This window comes from Leishmania martiniquensis, chromosome 14, assembly GCF_017916325.1.
Source record: "Leishmania martiniquensis isolate LSCM1 chromosome 14, whole genome shotgun sequence".
NCBI lineage: Eukaryota > Euglenozoa > Kinetoplastea > Trypanosomatida > Trypanosomatidae > Leishmania > Leishmania martiniquensis.
In genome coordinates this window covers 409,889-429,009 of record NC_090149.1, presented here as the reverse complement: position 1 = coordinate 429,009, position 19,121 = coordinate 409,889, and the positions used below count along the sequence as shown (strand labels likewise).

The following is a 19,121-nucleotide window of genomic DNA, read 5'->3' as shown; positions in this document are numbered from 1 at the left end:
ACCCCAGCCGGGCACAACAGGCCCGCGACGGCGCAGTTCACAGCCGAGAATTCTCCCCCAGCGGCAGCGCCGGCCACCACGACAAGAGCGCACAGTACGAAACCTGAAACGAGGCCGACGTAGAAAGATTTCAAAAAAGGGAGCGGAGCAAGCGAAACAGGAGAAGAGCGAAGCGCGCGCGCGTGAGAGAGGCACCGTCAGCGAGTCCGAACGCACAACAGAGCAAACATTCAGGGGAAGGGGAGGAAGGGGAGGCGCGAGTCAGCCGTCGCCACAGCACCGAGATACAAAAGCTATCCGAACATACGCAGAGAGACAGAGAGATTTTTCTCCTTCCGCCCCGTATTTCCGTCCTCCTGGGCTGTTCGCTGCAGCTGGAGGGTCACTCCGCAGCGCATGAAGCGCGTGCCACGTGCCCCCCCTGAGGGCGCACCGTGGCCGGGCAATAGAGCTCACCAGAAACAAGCGTGGTGAAGTGGCACACAACAAAATATTTGCCTCTTCTTAGGTCGGCATGCACGCCGCCTCAGCGCCGCTAATCATCCAAAGCGCACAGAGCAGCAACGCCGCGCAACGTCCAGTGGTCACCTGCAACGCCGTACAGTGACGGCAACGTCAAACTGGTCACGTAGTTGGTGGAGACACCGGTCGTCGACAAGGTGCCGGCGCGCGTGCGCACCTTATAGAGCGGGCACTCGTACGCGGCAGTGGCTGCGGATGCGGACACGCCGGAATCCTTGGCGGCTGGCTTCGACAGCATGACCGGTTCGAAGTGTATCACAGGCAGCTCCACCGTCAGGACACCCGGCGCGGCCTCCACGAGTCCGCCGCGTGCTGCATCCCACCCGCAGCCCTCGAGGTACAGACCATTCACATAGGCGCCGACCACGGTCGTCGCCTTGTCTACGGTGCCCGCTGAGTATTCAGCATTCAGAGCCCACACCTCCGCTGCCTCACTCGGCGCTAGAGCGCGGAAGCGCAGCTGCAGGGAGTCTATGGGCACCTGCAGCGCTCTGCTCCGCGCTTGCAACAGCGCAGTCACGAAGCCTTGGGGAAAGAAGACGCCGGACAGCCAGAAGCTCGGCGGTGGCCCAGACTCGCCCCATAGCCGCATGAAGTTGACGCGACGCAGGAGATCCTCCATGAAGGAGCCGAGCGGCTTGAGGGTTAAGTAGCTGACCTGTGCCCACACCTCCGGCACTTGGTTGAAGGCTAGCCGCTGCATCATCAGCTCCAGTCGTGACGTCACCACCACCTCACCCTTGAGGGCACGAATCAGCTCTGTCAGAGAGCTGCGCATTGTGGACAGAAGGCGGTTGTACAGATCCGTCTCGTGAGAAAGCAAAGTCTGCAGCGGCGCCGGGCCCGCCAGCGCGCTGGGTGTGGTGGCTATGGTACTGCTGCCTAGGGGGGACGTGTTCTTGCTGCCCACCACCGCCTCCTTTCGGGGCAGCAGAGGAGGCAGCTGCGCCAGCAACTTTAGGGCCACGGTGGCGACAGGATTCGGCGCCCCCTCATCGTCACTCGCCTTTGTGTCGCCCTCGCCACGGTCATCTTTAGCGCCGTCGCCGCCGCTACGACGTCGAGCACTAGTCGTTCCGCTCACAGCCCCACCGGCGTTCATCGCGACAAGCGCATCGACAAAACCTGACGAGAGCTGCTGCTCCACCGACAGAGTCGCGTTGTCATGCAAGCCGAAGCGCCCAGGGCTCTCTGCGATCTCCTCCTCCCCTTCGCCGCCCTCGCCACTTCCTCGGCCACAGGTGAAGGCCGCCTCGGCAAGTTGCAGCAGCCCTGCGTAAGAGACGCCATCACTCGGGAACGGAGGCGGCGTGATGGCGTCCTGTGGCCACCCTTGCTGCGACGTCGCGCCTGACACATTCACGTCGAAGAAACGACGCGTCAGCACCTGCAGGCACACCGTATCCCACTCGTCCGTCACACGGCCGCCGAAGTCGATCGTGCCGAGCATGTAACACAGCTCCTCGGTCGGCAGATTTGCGCCGTGGTCCTTGCAGCGAGCAAGAGCCGTCTGCAGCGTTGCCAGCCCGGCCTCGAAGTCGGCCATACCCCAGTCGTAGGAGATGTTCCACCCGAGCGGGCGATAGCGCCGCCGCTCCATCACAGTTCCGTGGTAGAATGCGAGTGCCCAGACGAGTCGCTGTAGCTGGATGGAGGGCTCCTCTCGTCGTGAGGCAGCTGGTAGCGTCGCAGTGGCGGACGTGTCACCGTTATCGGCGTTCTCGGCGTCCGCTGAAGCAGGAGCGGCGGCCCAAATATCCGCTACTACGGTGCTGCGCAGGGTGCTCAAAACCTTTCCACGCAGCCCCATCGGCGGCTCCTGCGTCAGCTTCAGGCCTGCCTGCAGCACCAGCGGAGGGAAGTGCGGAGATGGGTTGCTGGTCAGCCAAAGTCGGAAGTCGGCGTGTATGTCGCTCGGGTTCATGCTCTCGACAAGCGCCTGCAGCTGCGGCATCCATGACGCGTACACATGGCAGTTCTGCAGGTATACCCAGGCGCCCTCGCGCTGCCCGTCCCGGATCATCTGCGTGGCACGAACATCTTGGTCTTGGCCGAGAGAGAGCATGTACTTGCGCCTGGAAAACCCGCGCTCCTCAGCGAAGCTGACGAACAGCGAGGCCGGGTCCGCGCCGGGGGAGAGGATAAAGATGATCGGTGTCATATTGGTACTATCCAGGAACGCCTCTTCGAGATCAAAAGGGGGAGCAACAGTGTAACGCTGCCCTAGCGTGTCCACAACGAGCTGCGCCGCCACGTAATGAAACTTGTTTGGCCGAAGGATCTTCACAGCCATCACGCGATGCCACAGCGACAGCCGAGCTAGCGACGTCGGCAGCCGGGTCAGCACATCCGCCCCATAAGTCGCGGTGAACCACGTTGTCCACGGCAGTGGGTCGTCACCGGAAAGACCCGCATCGCTGTGGTCGGAGGTGGCCGCCAGTGATGCGATGAAGGTTTCGCGCACCTCCGCAAACGCTTCAAGGCTGCACACAGCGCCAAAGTCCGCCCATGTTGCACTGGACACGTACGCAGGGCGCTGCACCGTCGCGCCGTCGTCGCCCTCTTCACTGGAGGCGGCAAACGCCGGCGGCAATACTCGTCCCGCCCCGCCGCACAAAAATATGTCCCACTCCTCCTTCGTAATTTCGCCCGTGCTGCGCAGCAGCGTCGTCGCTAGCACAAAGCTGAAGAGCAGCTTGTGAGGACCAAAGAGGCCGCGGCACAGTACACGGTAGCTCGCCCACGTCACCTCCTCAATCAGCATCACGACGCGCTCCTTCACCTCAGCCTCGGACACCGCCGCTGCAGCCTCATCTTCCCCCTCGACGTTCGCGCCAGGCAGGACACTGCTGTCGTCCACCGATATAAGGTTCACGTGGCGGCCCTGCGTCTCTACCCTGCTGCAGCTGCTGCTGCCGAGCATCGTGGACGAGGCGAAGGTGGAGGAGTGGCGATGCCGCGGCCCCGATTGCAGCCACGGCCGCCGCGTGCTGGTCAAGACGGAGACAACCAGATTCTTGAAGAAGGGTAGCGAGTAGTCGTACATGGAATCAACCTTGGCCATCTGCGTAATTGAGCCGTATAGCAGAGAGCCGCGCACCGCCAGTGGGCGGTACACGTCACGCGTGGCGTTGATCGTCTTGTTTGTCTCCTCCACCGCAGCCAACTCGGTGGCGATCTTCTCGGACGTCAGCTTCGAGGTCTGCAGTGCCTGGATGAGCTCGACATTGTCGAGGACGTCGCCAGTGGCGTCGCTCAGCTGCTGCAGTACCTGGGCCTCAAGGGCTGCAATCTCCTCTCGATTTGCAGCGATCGATATGACGCAGCGGTCACCGCGCTGCTGCAGCGACGCCCGCTCTGAGCCGACGATGTCGGCCAGCAGCTGCTCCTCCAACCCCTCCTGCGTGACTGTGAAGTCGATGACCGTCAGCTTCACCTGCAGCTCCGGCGTGAGCACCGGATTTGCTAGCTTTGTCGTAATGTACATGTGAAAGCGGTCGTCGTAGGTCACCTCGCGGTCGCCAAGTGTGACGACATCGCGACCAGCCACGCGGCGCACCTGCTTCAGTAGAATTGGATCAAGTGCTGCGTCGAGGGTCTCGCCAACATCTTCGAGAAGCACTGCCTTCCCCTTCTGCACGGCGCTCTCTATCTGCCGCATGAAGTTCGGGCTGTTCAGTTTCAGCTGCAGCAGGCCGGCAGCACCGCCTGAGCGACTGCGCTCCAGCTTTCGCACGAAAGCGTTTGCCTGCCCCTGTGGATCGATCATGTAGCAGCACTGCGTCGTTCGGTGAAGGATCGTGGCGTTCTGGATAGAGTACGTGTCACGCGGCAGCGACTGCAGCGCCCACTGCTGCACCGTCGCCTCCGTCTCAATGCCTTCAAGGGAATAGGTGGCGTCGAAGGGGATTTTGAGGGCCGCGCACTGCGCGCGCCACCGCTCCACCAGCGCCTCTCGGTAGTCCAGCGGGAAGGGGCCTAGATAACCCACACAGCCGGCAGCCAGCGCCGCAGTTCCTTCCACGCAGCCCAGCTGCGTCTCCAGCGTTGCCAGCGCCGCCTTCCAGCGTTCACGCTCGGAGGCGAGTCCAGAGATGAGCTGGTCGGCGCGCACGAGTCGCGCTGTGGCGGTTTCTATCTGTCGCTGGAAGTGATCTGCCTTCTCCTGCGCCGCCGCAGCCGCAGCCTGTAGGGAGGCTATGCGGTCGAGCACCTTCTGCAAAGCAACCTGCTTCGCCTCCAGCTCTTTGCGTGCCACCGCCACCTTCTTTTCTGCCTCCGCCAGCCGCGCTCGCTTCGGCGCAATCTCCTTGGCGACGAAGTAGTACTTGTACATGGCATGCACCCACATGCACATGGATCGGCACGGCAGCGACGTCTTCTCGATGACGTCCGGCACAAAGTCACGATCCTGCACGAATACGGCGAGCTTGCGGATGCACGCGGGGGTGATGGAGTCGCGCGGGTACCCTGTCAAGCGAGAAATGAAGTCGAGCTTGCCAAGGCACGTCTTGGCGCTCGCCCAGCCATCCTTCTCACCCAGCAGTACAAGGACCGCATTCATCGTCTTCTCCACGTTGCTCGGCGGCGTGGTGAATGTTTTGATCTCTTGAATGTCCTTCGCGCTCAGGGTTTCGAGCGCCTGCTCGGCTGCCTCCAGAGCCGGCAGCGCTTGCTGCAGTCCCTCCTCGCATTCGCGGCGGATCCACTCCGCCTCATTCATAAGCTGCTGAGCTGCCGCCTCCTCCTTTGACTGCGCCTCCCTCATCTGATCCGCCTCGAGCTGCTCCACCGACAACGTCTGCTTCTGCTCCTCCACCTGCTTCGCCGCAGCTTCCAGGCCAGGCTGCATCTCTCGGATGTGTTGCTGCAGTTGCGCGATCGTCGCGTTGGCCGTGTCGAGCTTCTCTAATCCGTTGCGGTAGCGGTTGGCGCTGGCCTGCAAGTCGTGACGCAGTCGGTGACCCATCGTATTGTATAGCATGAGCACGATCAAGTAGCTCGTCGGGGTAACGTGGGTGCGCCGACGATGCTGCTCGTATAGCCGGTCAGCCGCGTCTTTGACGGTGGACTGCAAGAAGACCATGAGAGCGCTCAGCTTGTTCGTGACAGTCGCCGCGGTCCGGCCTTGAGTAGCACTCGATAGCGTCGATCGCGCCACGGCGTGAAGTGCCTCCTGCGGCCACTCCGAGAACCAGTCGATTGTAGTGCAATTCACCAGCGCAGGAAACATGCGCAGCCGATCGCGAAAGACGCCGCTCATTGGGGACATGCACAGGCACAGGTGAAACCGCTCGCGGCTCTGTGAAACAAAGTACTCGTACACGCTGGCGCGCGTGTCAGGCCGACCAGAGGCGAGCGACGCCTCGCGGCAGCACCGCACAATCGTCTCCATGTCCTCCAGCCTCATCATTCCCGGCACCTCGCCGGTGTTGAGGAGGTTGTTGATGTCCTCCAGCATCTCGCTGTGCACTAGCTGCGGATCCGATATTAGAAAAACGACCTCCTTCGCCCGTGCGCCGCTATCCAGAAGCGCTTTCCGCACCTCATCTCGGAACTCCTCAATGCCGTAGTTCCGCGTGATGTGAACCATTTGCACGTCCATGCTCATCATAAAGGCGGCCAGGCGGCAGAGCGATGAGCGGCCACTTCCGCCGACGCCCACGAGCAGAGCGTGTCCGCGCGGCTGACTGGCAATGCGGCAGATGCGCGACAAATGTTGCACCGCCTGGTCAAAGAAGACCAGATTCATGGGTGCGGTGCTCTGCGTGTTGTACTCGGCTAGGTGTTGCTTTGCCACCGCCTCCAACGACGTGTCTTGGCCGATGCGCTGGTAATCTCGGTGGACCCAGGCGCCGTAGACAATCGTTGAGAGGCTAGCAGGATCCGCGGTGAGCAGTGGGGGCGGCACTGACGGCACCTCGCCTGTGTCCGTTGCCTTTGTGCTGACGGACGTAGCAGCATCGCAGAAGTGCTTCTTGATCACCTCGGCACAGCAGCGCCACCACCAGCTGCGATCTGTGTCGTCGATCAAACGATCGTGGAAAACGCGCGAGGCCTCATGGCTCCAAAGGTCGACGAGGGCCTGAGGGGATGCACAGTGCGCAGGCTTGATTTGTAGAATGCCCTGAAACACTTTACTGACGTCGCGCAAGTTGAAGGTGCAGTGAGTCTTGTCTGGCGTGGGCAGACACTCCACCGCGATGCGGCGATACGCCTCCAGCGTACTGTCGACGACGGCGTCCGCTAGCGCGGCCACCTCGGCTGCGAAACCGCGCGCATCGAAGAAGCCCTTCAAAATGGCGGAGAAGATGCACTTCATCGATGTTTCCGTGAGCTGCGGGGCGCAGAAGCAGAGCAGCTTCGATGTGAAACGGGGCGTCATCTCGTTCTTGCCGCCGCCTGGCTCGCCACAGCACGCAATCAGCATCGTCTGCACCACCTCCTTGAAGAAGAGCCGCTTGCGGTCGTAGAAGCCACCCTCCGTGATCATCTGTCGCAGTAACTCCACCGGCGGCGCAGCCCCGTACTCCTCTAGCTGCGGAACATTGCAGTCGTCGATAACGGCTATCATCAAGCTCTTGCCGGGAGGAGCACCAAACTCATGATCGCCCTTGCGCCGCGTCAGCTTCATTTCAATCGTGTTCTGCAGTGTCTGCGCCGAGGTCTGGGCGGACAGCGTGAAGCGAAAGGCGGCGGTCGAGCTAGCTGCATCCTCAGTGTGTAGGGTCTGCAACAGGTAGCTGTTGACTGTGGATGACTTGCCTGTTCCCGTCAAGCCGTTAAGCAGCATATGATGTTGGGTGGTCGTCGCGCTGCGCAGCAGATACTGCAGCACAGCAGTTTGCTCGGTCGGCACGAGGAGATCGAAGTAGGAAGAGCTCGCGCTGTAGTGAAATTCTGGTACCATCTCTGTCCACCGCCGCCAGTCGCCAATCTCCAAATCGACTCCGTAGTCGAACACACCGCAACCCTCGGCCTCCGCATTTGTGGGGAAGTGGAGCGCCTCTTCGCGGACCAGTGGCAGCATCGCCGCTGCAAAGCGTGCGCGTGTGCCCTCCGTCAGGTTACCGCCAAGACCCCAAGCGCAGCTTTGCACAAACAGCGCATCGAAGACGGCGTCTCCGCGCACGAGGACGGCGGTGCGCGTGGCTCGCGAGCCACGGCGGCGGGAGTCGCGGCGGGCTGCGAGGTTGGATGTCTGCCAAGACGCCTTTCTCTGCAACGCTAGCGCTGCCACGTCATCCTGTTGCTGCTGTTGCTGCTCTTGCCGATACTCCTCGATCATGCCCTGCAGCTGCTGCACAGCTGCCTTCATCAAGTAGAAGAGGTTTAGCGCCAGTTGTGCGTTACAGGTGCCGACGTACTCCTTGCACTCCTCGCGAACGACCCGGAGAAGGGGCGGCACCACCGACTCGCAAAGCTGCAGGAAACGTTCGTGGCGCCACCGCCTGCAGAGCTCCTGTGCGGCTGTCTGGGAAAGGCTCTGCAGCAGCGGCGACCATCCGCCGTCAAGGCACTCCTCGTCCACGTAGACCATGCCGCACCGCGACACCGTCGCCGGCGATGCGACACGCAGATCCTGCACCTCGAAAAGGAGTGAGATCGTGTCGGGGATGCGAATGCGTTCCCCATTTACGAGGCACAGCATCTTGCTGTCATCAAGCACGGTGTTGAGGCTCTCGATCCACACGGCGTCCACTGGGCCATCGAAGACGACCCAGTGCCGCGCTGCCGCGCGCCCCTGCTGCGTTGCGCTCTGCTTGACCAGTTCGCGCACGATGGCAGAAAAAACGCCGTCCTGCCACTCGCGTGTGAGAGGGTTGACGTCGCCGTACAGCTCCGTCATTGAAATGGCCTTCGGGTTGCAGGCCTTGGCGCTGGTGGCGGTGAAGTACGATTGGCACCGGGCGTCGAGCGAGCGAATGGCAGCAGCAATACCTTGCTTCCGTGTCGCGGCCGGCACGCCCCCGATGCGCGGGTCGCTGCTGCTGCTAATGCCACCCTCGGTTCCAGCAGCTGGAGTCGTGTCCAGCACTCGGCCAAGGCGTGTCAAAACCGACGCGAGCGTGTTGCGCACCGTGGTCTTGCCGGTCATAGTGTGGCCCACCAGCATCAGTCCGTGACGAGTCATCAGCGTGTCGAACAGCTGCTGTGTTTTGAAGAGTAGCCCCTCCGTCGGCTGCAGTCGCATCTGAGAGTCAGGGTTGAACGGAGACACGCGCACAAGCTCCTCGGCCAGCACGTGCTCCGCCTCAGACCAGATGAGCTCACTTACCGGTGCTGCTGCCACGTCCACAATCGCAGGGAAGAAGTCCTGCAGCAGCGCCATGAAAAGGTGGCGGTCATCTACCAGGAATTTGGGCAGGTTTGCCTCGCGGATGGCACGCACCAAAAGCACCTCTTCGTCCGAATCCGGGTCAGCGCGCTTCAGTCGCCCCGCGAGGACAAGAATACTCTTGACAGCGCGCATGCCAAAGTCGTAGTGATCCTGCTTCGACAACTGCTGCGATGCCAACGAGTAGAGACGAATCATCTTGGCCGCGAGTGTCTGCGCCTTGCTGTAGCCCTCGGCGTAAAACATTATCTCCGCGATGAGGGCGTAGTTTGGAATCATCATGCACACGGGTCGAAAGAGAGCCTTTAGGTTGTCCGGCAGCTCCGTGCGTCCGGCGTAGCCGGGATTCATGGTGATGAAGACGCCGAAGTTGGTGTGCAGCTTGATGTAATGCCCCTCAAACTTCATGGATGTCCTCTTCTGCGTAATGGCAGTGGTGATATCGAGCATCTGCTGGGCCACCACGGAGAGCACTTCGAGCTCGATACGGTTGAACTCGTCAAAGCACGCCCACGCCCCAGCCTGCGCCAGCCCAGCGAACATTTGGCTCATCATGCGGTAGTCGAGGCCGTCGGAGCAGTTGAAGACAACCACCGTTCGAGCAAGAGCCTTACCCAAGTCTTTGACAGACTCGGTCTTCCCGGTCCCGGCCGGGCCCTGCGGTGCAGCTCCTTTCTGCATGTGTAGCGCCGCCGTGCACGTCAAGAAGGCGCGCTCTGTGAGAGGGGTGATGACGAGGCGTGGCTGGTTGCCAAGGTATTCGTAGCCGTAGGGCAGCTCCGCCGCACCGTGCCGGACAAAACAGTCAGCCGTCTGGACAGCACCGCTGGCCCTATGCGTGTTCATTGTTAGGCCGTAGTAGAAGCGCAGCTGCTTCTGCCACCCGAAGTCGAGCAATGAGCTGCATGACTGCGGTGCCGCGCCAACAGAGGCACCTGCCAATTCCGCACAAACGTCTCTGCAGTGCACATCAACCACAATCAGGTTTGACACCACGGTGCGCTGCAAGGCCGTGAGAGAGAGCGTGACAAGCCCCACCGTTTGAAGCAGCTGCGTGCTAAAGCGATCCTGATAAGATGGCCACGCAGAAGAATCGCCGCTGCCCGTCTGTGTAATGACGTCCTCCACCTCGCTGGTCCATACGATTTGGTCTACTGTCGTCACACACTGAGCCGGGTGCTGAAAAAACCACTCTGTTCGATGTTCCCTCGTGTAAGCCCGCAGGCACGAGGCCAAGCGATCAAACAGTGTCGCCCGCATCGCGCGCTCGACGTCGTTCAGCCAGCTTTCCACATTACCCATCACCTTGACAGGATCTGTGAAGGACACCTCCTCACCTTCAGAGCTCCTCATGGCTACAATGGTCTTTTCATTCGCGAAAATTAGCGCCTTAATATTGTCGAAGCACTTTTGCAAGTGCGGTCGCACCGCTAGCGGGTTACGGGAGTCGGACAAAATTGACAGCAGCTCATCATTGGAGAGAAAGTAAAACCGCGGGAAAGCAGCTCGCTTTGTCTCAAGATATTCATCGATCTTCTTCTGAATACATTCCAGCTGGTAAGTGCATTTCTGCAGTTTCTTCAGAGTATCACCGTTACCTTCGAGGCACAGCGGCGCCATGTGCGGATCTTCGGAACATCGCTTCATCAAGGAGCCGAAAAAGCGGTCTGCAGAAGAAAAGAGAAGAGACTCGTCTGGGAGCTGGCGCTTGATGTCATCACTCGTGAAGATGAACTCCAAGTACATCCACGTCTTCTGCACGCTAACCCACTCCCCTAGAACGGAGTGAATCAGGCTAAGCTTGGATTCCCACTCCGCCATTTCTTTCTGGACAGGAGCAAGGTACTTGGAAGTGAGGCAGGTCTGCACCACGATTTGCTGCTCCTCAAGCTCCTCGATTGTTTCGTCTATGGCGTCGACAACGAACGCGTTGGCCCGTCCAGCGTAGGGAACGACCACAAACAAGTGGTCTGCCCAGTAGCTCTGCAGCTTATTAAGCTGCTGCTCCAGCTCGTAGACGCCAACCGCACTGGAAACGACCTCGCGCACAGCATCGGCATGGTCGTCCGACATGAGACCAGCCGCCTCCAGGGACCGCAGTGTGCGCTTTTCGGGCGGAATCAGCGCGATACCCGTACTCTGAAACAGCGCTGACCAGTGCTCCTCTTTCAAAGCCGGGTTGCACAGCTCAACGTACATGGGTATATTCGCCTTCTCAACTGCGAGGGTCTTCACTAAATTGTCGGCGGTGCTACCAGGAGTATTTTTCTGCGCCTTGAACGACCGCTGAAATAACGAGACTGTTGTGTCCTTCAGTTCTTGGCCATCGATTTCTTCAACGGTCCTCGTGTCAAGTCGGCGTCGCAAATCGGCAGCTTCCTTGTGCACATTCCATAGCTCCACAAATTTTCGGAGTTCGTCCTCGACCACAGCGATCTCCGACCAATTGAACGGCCGCATATCTAAAGCTTGCGCGTACGCGTCCAGCTGTTTTGCCTCACGATTTGTACGCCCAAGCACATCCCGAATCGTCTCCAATTTCCTTGCTACTGGCGCACCGATTTCATCTGCCGTTTCCTGGCTATACTCACTCGCAAGTCGCTTTTTCGTGCCTGTAACGGACTCGATGATGCGTGTGTGCTCAGCGGCCAGCATTTCCTTGATGCGGCTACAATTCGACAGGTGGTACTGTCGAGCTTCGCTTATTGCGTTCTGAAACGGGACGCGCAACAAGGAAGAATAGTCCACCGTGGCGCCCATGACGCCTGCGCCCGCCTTTTCTCGCAGCTCGCACTGCAACCGATGCAGATTCTGAAGGTCTGCGACATGATCGGAAAATTTGTCGAAGGCAGCCCCAGAATCTTGCAACCTCACATGCCAATCGATGAACTGATGAAGGTCCATGTCGGGAAGGCTCAGCTTTTCCACCCACGCATCGCACTCTGACTTCAAGTAGCGGAAGTTCAGCTTGATCAGCTCTCCCAGAGTCGTTTCGATACCCGCTAAGACGCCTTTCAGCTGAGTGACTAGCGTTTGTAATATCTTTTCACACTGAATAACAATGGTTCCACAGGAGCGATTCGACAGCTTCATAATTTCGCCCTGGGCTTTGTGAGCTCTTGTTGCGTAACCACGAATTTCGGACTCTGTGATCGCCCCTAAAACGGAATCCTCACACAACAGAACGGTGTCCCAGCGTGTCGACACATCGTTCCACTCGCCTAAAAACTGGGACACAATAACAAGCGGTTCGTAGGACGCCAATTTACTTTTCGCCTCATCGTAGTCTGCCTCGATTAGCTGGAGGACTTCCTTTTTGTAGGCTGAAATGAGGGCATCACCTAGCAGCGCACTGCGCACAGTTATTGCGTCTATCACGGCGGTAAACGGTTTCAACGCCTCAGACCCGATGCACGTCGGTGCGGCAGCAAGCGAATCAGTGCACTTATCCATGACAGCGCTGGCCGTTTTTATCACTTGATCCTTGGACGGATACAGAGATATTTCTTTTCGGTCCTCAACTATGCACTCCACTCGAAAGCGCCAAAGCACACTTGCCGCTCGTCTTCGCACGGCGCTTTCCAGCTCCAAAAACGTGGAACAAGCCTGTTGGCACGTGCTTTCTAGTTGAAAGTGATGCACAAGTCGAATGTAAGAGGGTAGCATTTCGTTGTCCACCACCAGACGCTTTTGCTCCATTTGGCGCCTGCGGAGCTCCTTTGCAGTTACATCTTTGTTGACACTTCCGGTAGCGTTAGGGCACTTCTCAATCACTCGCATGGTGGACACGCGTTGCTTCACGCTCTCGGCACGCTCCAAAACGACACTCAGTATGTCGACCAAGACAGACGCCAATTTTTGTTGGAGAGATGTTGCATAATCGCCCTGCACAACGACAAACTCATCGATTGAAAGCCCCGCAGTGTTGACTTTCTCATCACTGATTCGCAGGGAGAGAACTTTCTCAAACTTTTCGGTCCCCAGAGTCCACTGAAAATCGAAGGCTTTTCGCCGCAACGCGATCATATCGTTTTGGAAAGTAGGTTTTGCCAGCAAAAGCCGTTTCGAGAGAACGACACGAGTTCTCTCAAATCTTTTCCGCCGTACACTTTCTAGGAGGCGCCGAAAAGCTTTGTGAAGGATGTAATTTCTAAAAAACCCAATTTTCCGGATTCTATTGAAACACTTTGCTTCAAAAATCCACTGTTCCAAAGGCGCAACTACGTTATACTCCCCGTCACGACGGTTGACATGAATCACGTGCCCCTTCGTCACAACGTAGTAGTTCATCGGGCGGTTATCTCGGCATATTGTGCGAATGTTATATGGGTCAAATTGAAGGCCCGAGTCGACCCGCGCGAAAAACATATGGGTAATGGGCGGCAGCTTTGCACCTTGCTGTTTTACATCAGCTACAATAGAGAAGAACTTTTGTGCATCCTCGACTGTGTTCAAAGGCAGCTCCTTTAGCTCTTGAATGATCTTGGTGGACATCATTTTATCCTGGCGCTAGTATGTGTTGACGAATGAGAGGAGCATTCGCCCACCTTTATATGTACCACCTGCCAGCAGCGAAGGGGCGCCCAAAGAGTAGCACAAGGAGAAAGTCGTATAGAGGAAGAAGAGTTTTAAACAGCGTAGGGATATCATCTTGGTTACACGAAATCCGAGCTCTTCTTGTAACACGTGGTTTCTAGAGGGGGCACCCACTGCCCTTGCCGTCAAAGGTGGGACGCAGGTGCACCATGCCAAAGGTATGCCAGCTAGGAAAAAACTTTAACTGTGATGGATCTAGTTACCATCGCAGTGCGCACCGTTATGCTTGCTTTTGATCCTGGTGAGGCTGTGACGCAGATATTTTTCATTTTCCAGTGCGCAGTCACCTCCCTACCTCGTAGCGAGATGGGACGCTACGACGGGCATCAGAGGCAAAAAGAGAAGACTTTGTGGCATGCGAGCATGCCGCCACATCCTAGTGTTCTCGCCAGAATCCTTTGAGCTCAGAAAGTAAAGAGTACTTTTTTTTATCCTTTTGTGCCAGTTTATCAGTAGCAGATACACAATGTAAAAACACACTTCATTCTCCCTTTCTGATCTCCCTAGCATAATATATGCTTGTAAAGGCTGCTGCATCAGCGATACGACGATTCCTTTTCATGCTCGTCCTGCGCCGTTCTTACAAAGATACACCATGGCTGAGGATACAGGAGTTAAACAAAACAAATGTTTCTACAGCTGACCGCAGTGAAACTCATTGACGTAGGTCTGGCACAAGTGCAACAGGGCGCCCACATCTCTTTTCCCTTGAGCATACACCACTTGGTGGTTGCATATGCGATGTGCCGGACAGCTTGTGGTGAAAGCAGCACCTAACGCAGAGTGCACAGGTAAAGCTTACCCCACTTTTCTTGCCCACGCATAACTGCTTTGCGTAGTCCTTTTCGTCGTAAGGCCTCCATCTTCTGAACTCGAGAAGCCCCCCCTTATGTTCACTTTTTCCACTCTCTCATTATCTCATGCATTTTTCCTGCCTACATCCTAATCTACGATGGGGGCTGCGGAAGCTCGCATCCCACAGAAAAAACGGCCATTGATCGAAAATCGCCCCCCCCCCCAAATAAGTAAAAATACACGCACATGCCTGCAATTATCACCACTGCTCTCCGTTGAAGAAAGTTCGACGACCGTTTCCCTCTCATTGCTCCCCTCTCATACTTTTTCGCGGTAATGGAATGCCACGGCGCAGTGAATTAGGAGCAGAAGACCCTGCCAGGATGGGAAAGCGAAGCAGCCCTCTTCTCCCGCCAATGCTTGCTCGACTGTCGCGATGACAGGGTCCACCTCAAGAGAGACCACAGAGCGATCCCATGGCTCTGGTGGCGGCGGCAAAGGTCTGGATGGCGTTGTTCCATATGGGAAACCACTGCGAGGACGCCTGCGACATCTCTTTGACGGGCAGCGTCCACGCGCCTAAACCGCCTCTCACACGGCTTCGGATTAACTCCAGGCAGGCTGAGTCATCAGAGATTGCTTCAACATGCGGTGACGGACATATAGGAAGCAAATGTAAGGCGAAGTCTAGGCAAGGCTTGGGGCAGGGGCCGTGCTGAGAGGACGAATTGTTGGCATTGCTTTGCGGCGGGTTCGCGACCTGCTTCGCACCAGGTCGCGAGTCTTTTGGCCGACTGAAAGTGGTCTGGTGCTTGGCCTGTATCGCACCGCAACGATGTGCGCATTGAAGCAAAAAGTTTCCATATTTCGATTGTATTTAAGGCGAGCTCTAGTCAAGTTTAGCTGGAAGAATGAAGGCAAGAAGCGCTACATGTCTTCGTCACGGCAGAAAGCCAAAGATTGCAGAAGCAATGGTTTTGCACATGACCTTTACTTCTGGGAGCAGGCCATTCTAAATGCGTGCTGCCCTCAGCCCTCTAGCGCGTCTGCTGGCACCGCTGAGTGCGTAGACCACCTGAGAGGGCCACAGAACTTTTGTCATATACGCAACCATGGCGCAACTATTTCCTGAACGATTCGCACTTTTGCTGAGGGCACATCTACACCTTCTCCTTCTCAACTGAACATCTTGCTCATCCTGCCTTTTTTGTTTGTTCGCCAAGGTTGCATGGCATCGCTGCTAAAATCCGATGTACGCAGCTCTTAGTCCTGCACATAGTCAGCTTCGCCTGAAGATCTTGTCTGAAGCGACAAAGCATGCCCGCACAACTGGTTTCACGAATGCTACCCTAGCTGCATCTCTCAAATCCATCGAAGTGGAAGACATCAGCGACCGAACGCTGTCTCGCATTTTTGGCAGAGGCTTTCCGATAGCCCTCGTCGAGCACATTGCGAGGTCTGCGAACTTGCATGTGCACCGGGAGTTGGAGGCTGCCTTTAGCAAGGACGCCATCATCAGAAGCATCGACGCTAACGTCAATGCTTTTGTTCATAACCAGCTTCTACTTCCCACGGAGAAGAATGTCGCTGAGAAAGCCATATTGTCAAAGTTCGAGCTGCTGGCACCCTTAGCGGCACACTGGCCAAGCGCTGTAGCTCTCGAATACCTTCCTTCTAATCTACCGTACACAGCGATTAACCTAGCAGAGTTTGTCGACACTACTGTTTACTACATGGAGCGCATTGTCACACTTGGAGAGCTGCTTGAACCTGCACGTCGAATTCTTCAATCGAAGGCGATGGCGTCTTGCATCCCGCATGGAGACGCAGGTAGCAACGGTGTATCACAGACGTCAGCTTTTTTGAATAACTTTTTGAAAGGTATTTCACTTTCATCCGGTCCGTATGCTGATCATTCGACCTTCAATTTCGGTTGGTACTGCAGAAGAGCACAGGTGGCTCTCTTGTATGGGGCAGCAGCAACTTCTTTTCTAGGCGACGCCTCACGGAATGCTGCAGACACTCGGTGCTTCACAAAAGCAGCAATCGAAACGGTTTTCTGAGACACAGTGAAAGAAAACTACGGACGACTCCAGATTCTCTAATGTTGCGCAGGGGACTTAATGGTGTCCGGCTCTTGATGCCCAAAACAAAACCAAAGTAGCTCTTCCAAAGAAAAAATTCGTCCCACAGATACGGCTACTATTTGCGCTTTCGCTTTGTTTGATTCTTGGATGACGACGTCGTACGTGCCCAATAATATCGCTTTTCGGCGCTCATTCCCTAAAGGGAAAAGAGACGCTTCATCCTCAGATTCTTAAACGCGACTCCTCTCTACTCATTACTTCTACCTGATGGTGTCGGAAAAGCGATCTACCGTGTCTTTCTCTATACTGCTCGCCTCAAACGGGATCAGTACCATTATATACATCGGGCATGTGTCGTGTCTTGGACACTTTGTCTCTTTGCTGTAGCAGCGCTGACAAAATTTTAGCAGACTTAATGATTGGTACGAGTGGTCGCCTGTGTACCGCAGCTTATTGCTGCCATCTAGAACGCATACAGTCTTCTCCCAGAAGAATGGAAAAAACGTGGCACAGAGTTTGCTCCAAGTGTGGCAGGACGTACTGCTTTGGAGCTTTGATGACATAGTATCCTGAATCACAGTGTACCTGAAGATGGCAAAGTCATGTTTGACATGGATTCTCTCATTGGGAGAGAATTTGCTGCAAGCGTAATCATCGAGCCGAATTTTTTTTTACTAGCTCAAAACGGCAGAATGCTAGAGAGAGTAGTCTTTAGTAGGTGGAACTCCACTACAGTATCCCAAAGCTTGTGTGGCTCAGCAGTCGTATCGGTTCCCTTTTGGGGTAACTTGAGGTGATCTGTGACACACACGCGCGACAAGAATCTAAAGACGAAGAGCAAGCATTTCAAACTGGCAGACACCTCTGAATGGATGCTACGAAGAACTCATCTGACACCGTTAGTGTATTCTAGGCGACGTGTTGAACGGTGTCGGAATAAGAGATTCATGTGGTTGCCTCTTCCGTATCGCACTGCTCCAGCAGCTCTCCTGCTTCCGCTATAGCTGTTCACAGAATATGGGACGTAGAAATGGCGAAACGAATTCCGCGATGGAGGTTTTTCTGAGAGGACGGGGGCGCTGAAGTTGAGCCATTACGAATTTTCTGCATGGGTCCGAGGCTGCCCAGAATGTGACGCCACACTGATTCTACGGCTAAAGATTCTCTCGACTACATATACTCTCTCGTTCAATCACGGTGCAGAACTATCGTCATAAACACCTTATACAATCGTTGTGGCGCAGCGTTTCCTCATGTTACTACCTGAAGAGTGATGGAGGGAATGTGGCGAGGCTCGAATCTCTGCCCCTCATAACTTAAAGGCAATATGCTCTGTAACGAGACCCTTTTATGCTGCTCCTATCCCCTTTGTTCTTTGTGGCGGCAATTTTTTCTGCTCTTGTGTTCCTTCACCGGAGAGGGTGAGGATCATTTCGCTGAGCTTCGTTGCGATCGAGCGCCGCTTTTTTTTTCTCAGGCCCCGTGGATCAGTCAGCTAACCAAATGATAAACTTTATCCGTTGCAAATCTTACGTACATGCGGTGTACCATAGAGCGGTTCTCATCCGCCTTTAGCATGTTCTTTATCGCATGCAAAAAAACTCAAAGTGGCTGATATAGGTGCAAAAGCGAAGAGGCTAACACACTTTGAAGTTGCACTTTGGAAAGGCCTTGAGCATCTCGCGCAGCGTTTTGACTCAAAAATTAGGCAGACAGACTTCCGGGTATTGCACTCTCCCTGCGTAGGTTTGGCGTAGTCCCTTTTGTTCCTCTACGAACTGCTGCTCTGTATCTGCTCTCCTCTTTTCACGCACGTCGTTTCAAAAGCACGATGATTTCACCTTTATACCTGTGCTCTACTACCGTTCATGTTGTCTGTGCTTTCCGTAGTCGCAAGAGCCGAAGCGTTGCTGCTCATTGATAGTGTACTTTATTATTGCGCATGCTGATCAATAGCTTTGCATAACTTTGAGGAGCGATGGAGTTTCATCTTCTTCCAGAAACAGATTCTTTTCTACAGGTGCTTTTTCGTCCAGCGTTCGCTGTCCCGTTTAGCGTGACAGCTTTGTTAATGCTTGCGACGAATTACTTCATGGAAAAGACCACAGTGGAAAGAAGTAGTGCGCCAGCGGTTCTGGTTACCGGGTATTTTGGGGTAAATGTGTTTACTTTCACACTCTGCATAGCCACTATGGCGTTTGCCAACAATACTCAAGTAACGCGTGCTATTGCTTTGGGTCAGAGCCCCCCGATGAAGCTTACTGTATTATGCTCTTTGCCGTGGCCTCTGTCGGTGGTTTGCGGCACCCAGGGAGACAGGAAACTGGTCCCGTTCCTTTTGTATTCCCTGATTTTTCCAGGCGCGCTCGTAGTTCTACTGCTGCATCTTATCAGCCTTTATGTGAATGGGATAGAGAATGCTCTCTCTTGGCGACTGCCATTGCAGAAATACCTGGCTTGGACGATGCTGTGGCGCCTCGCAATCACAGCTGGTGTGTTCACCACGAACTACCTTGCCGCACATAACCCGACGCAATCTGTACTAATTCCGCCCACAGACAGTGATCGCCAGCCGTCCGCTACTGCAATGAAGCAAGATTAGCTACTGTCTCTACGCGTATTTGACGACGGTGACAGTCTTGTTACTGTGGAGGCAAGTGCCCCTGTTGGGCTCCCTTCACCTTTGTTGGAGATCACACCGCTTTGCGTGGAGGAAATGGCGTCGATCTACGTTGTTTCCCCTAACCGCTGCATGGGTGTCGGTGTGAAGGGCCCCTGATGTG

At 56.1% G+C, this 19,121-nt stretch overlaps 3 protein-coding genes across 3 annotated transcripts; 2 read left to right on the top strand and 1 right to left on the bottom strand.

Moving 5' to 3' along the window:
* Nucleotides 1-535: 535 nt before the first annotated feature.
* LSCM1_04900 (uncharacterized protein) lies at nucleotides 536-13,357 on the bottom strand (the record flags this gene model as incomplete). The annotated part of the gene is made up of 1 exon (XM_067322383.1): nucleotides 536-13,357. One exon carries the CDS (start codon nucleotides 13,355-13,357, stop codon nucleotides 536-538), a length of 12,822 nt encoding a protein of 4,273 aa, XP_067180156.1.
* A 2,144-nt stretch (nucleotides 13,358-15,501) lies between these two features.
* LSCM1_04899 (uncharacterized protein) lies at nucleotides 15,502-16,314 on the top strand (the record flags this gene model as incomplete). Its single annotated transcript, XM_067322382.1, has 1 exon — nucleotides 15,502-16,314. One exon carries the CDS (start codon nucleotides 15,502-15,504, stop codon nucleotides 16,312-16,314), a length of 813 nt encoding a protein of 270 aa, XP_067180155.1.
* A 2,002-nt stretch (nucleotides 16,315-18,316) lies between these two features.
* Nucleotides 18,317-18,940, top strand: LSCM1_04898 (uncharacterized protein; the record flags this gene model as incomplete). Its single annotated transcript, XM_067322381.1, has 1 exon — nucleotides 18,317-18,940. The coding sequence occupies one exon, from the start codon at nucleotides 18,317-18,319 to the stop codon at nucleotides 18,938-18,940; it is 624 nt and encodes a 207-aa protein (XP_067180154.1).
* Between the last annotated feature and the right edge of the window lie 181 nt (nucleotides 18,941-19,121).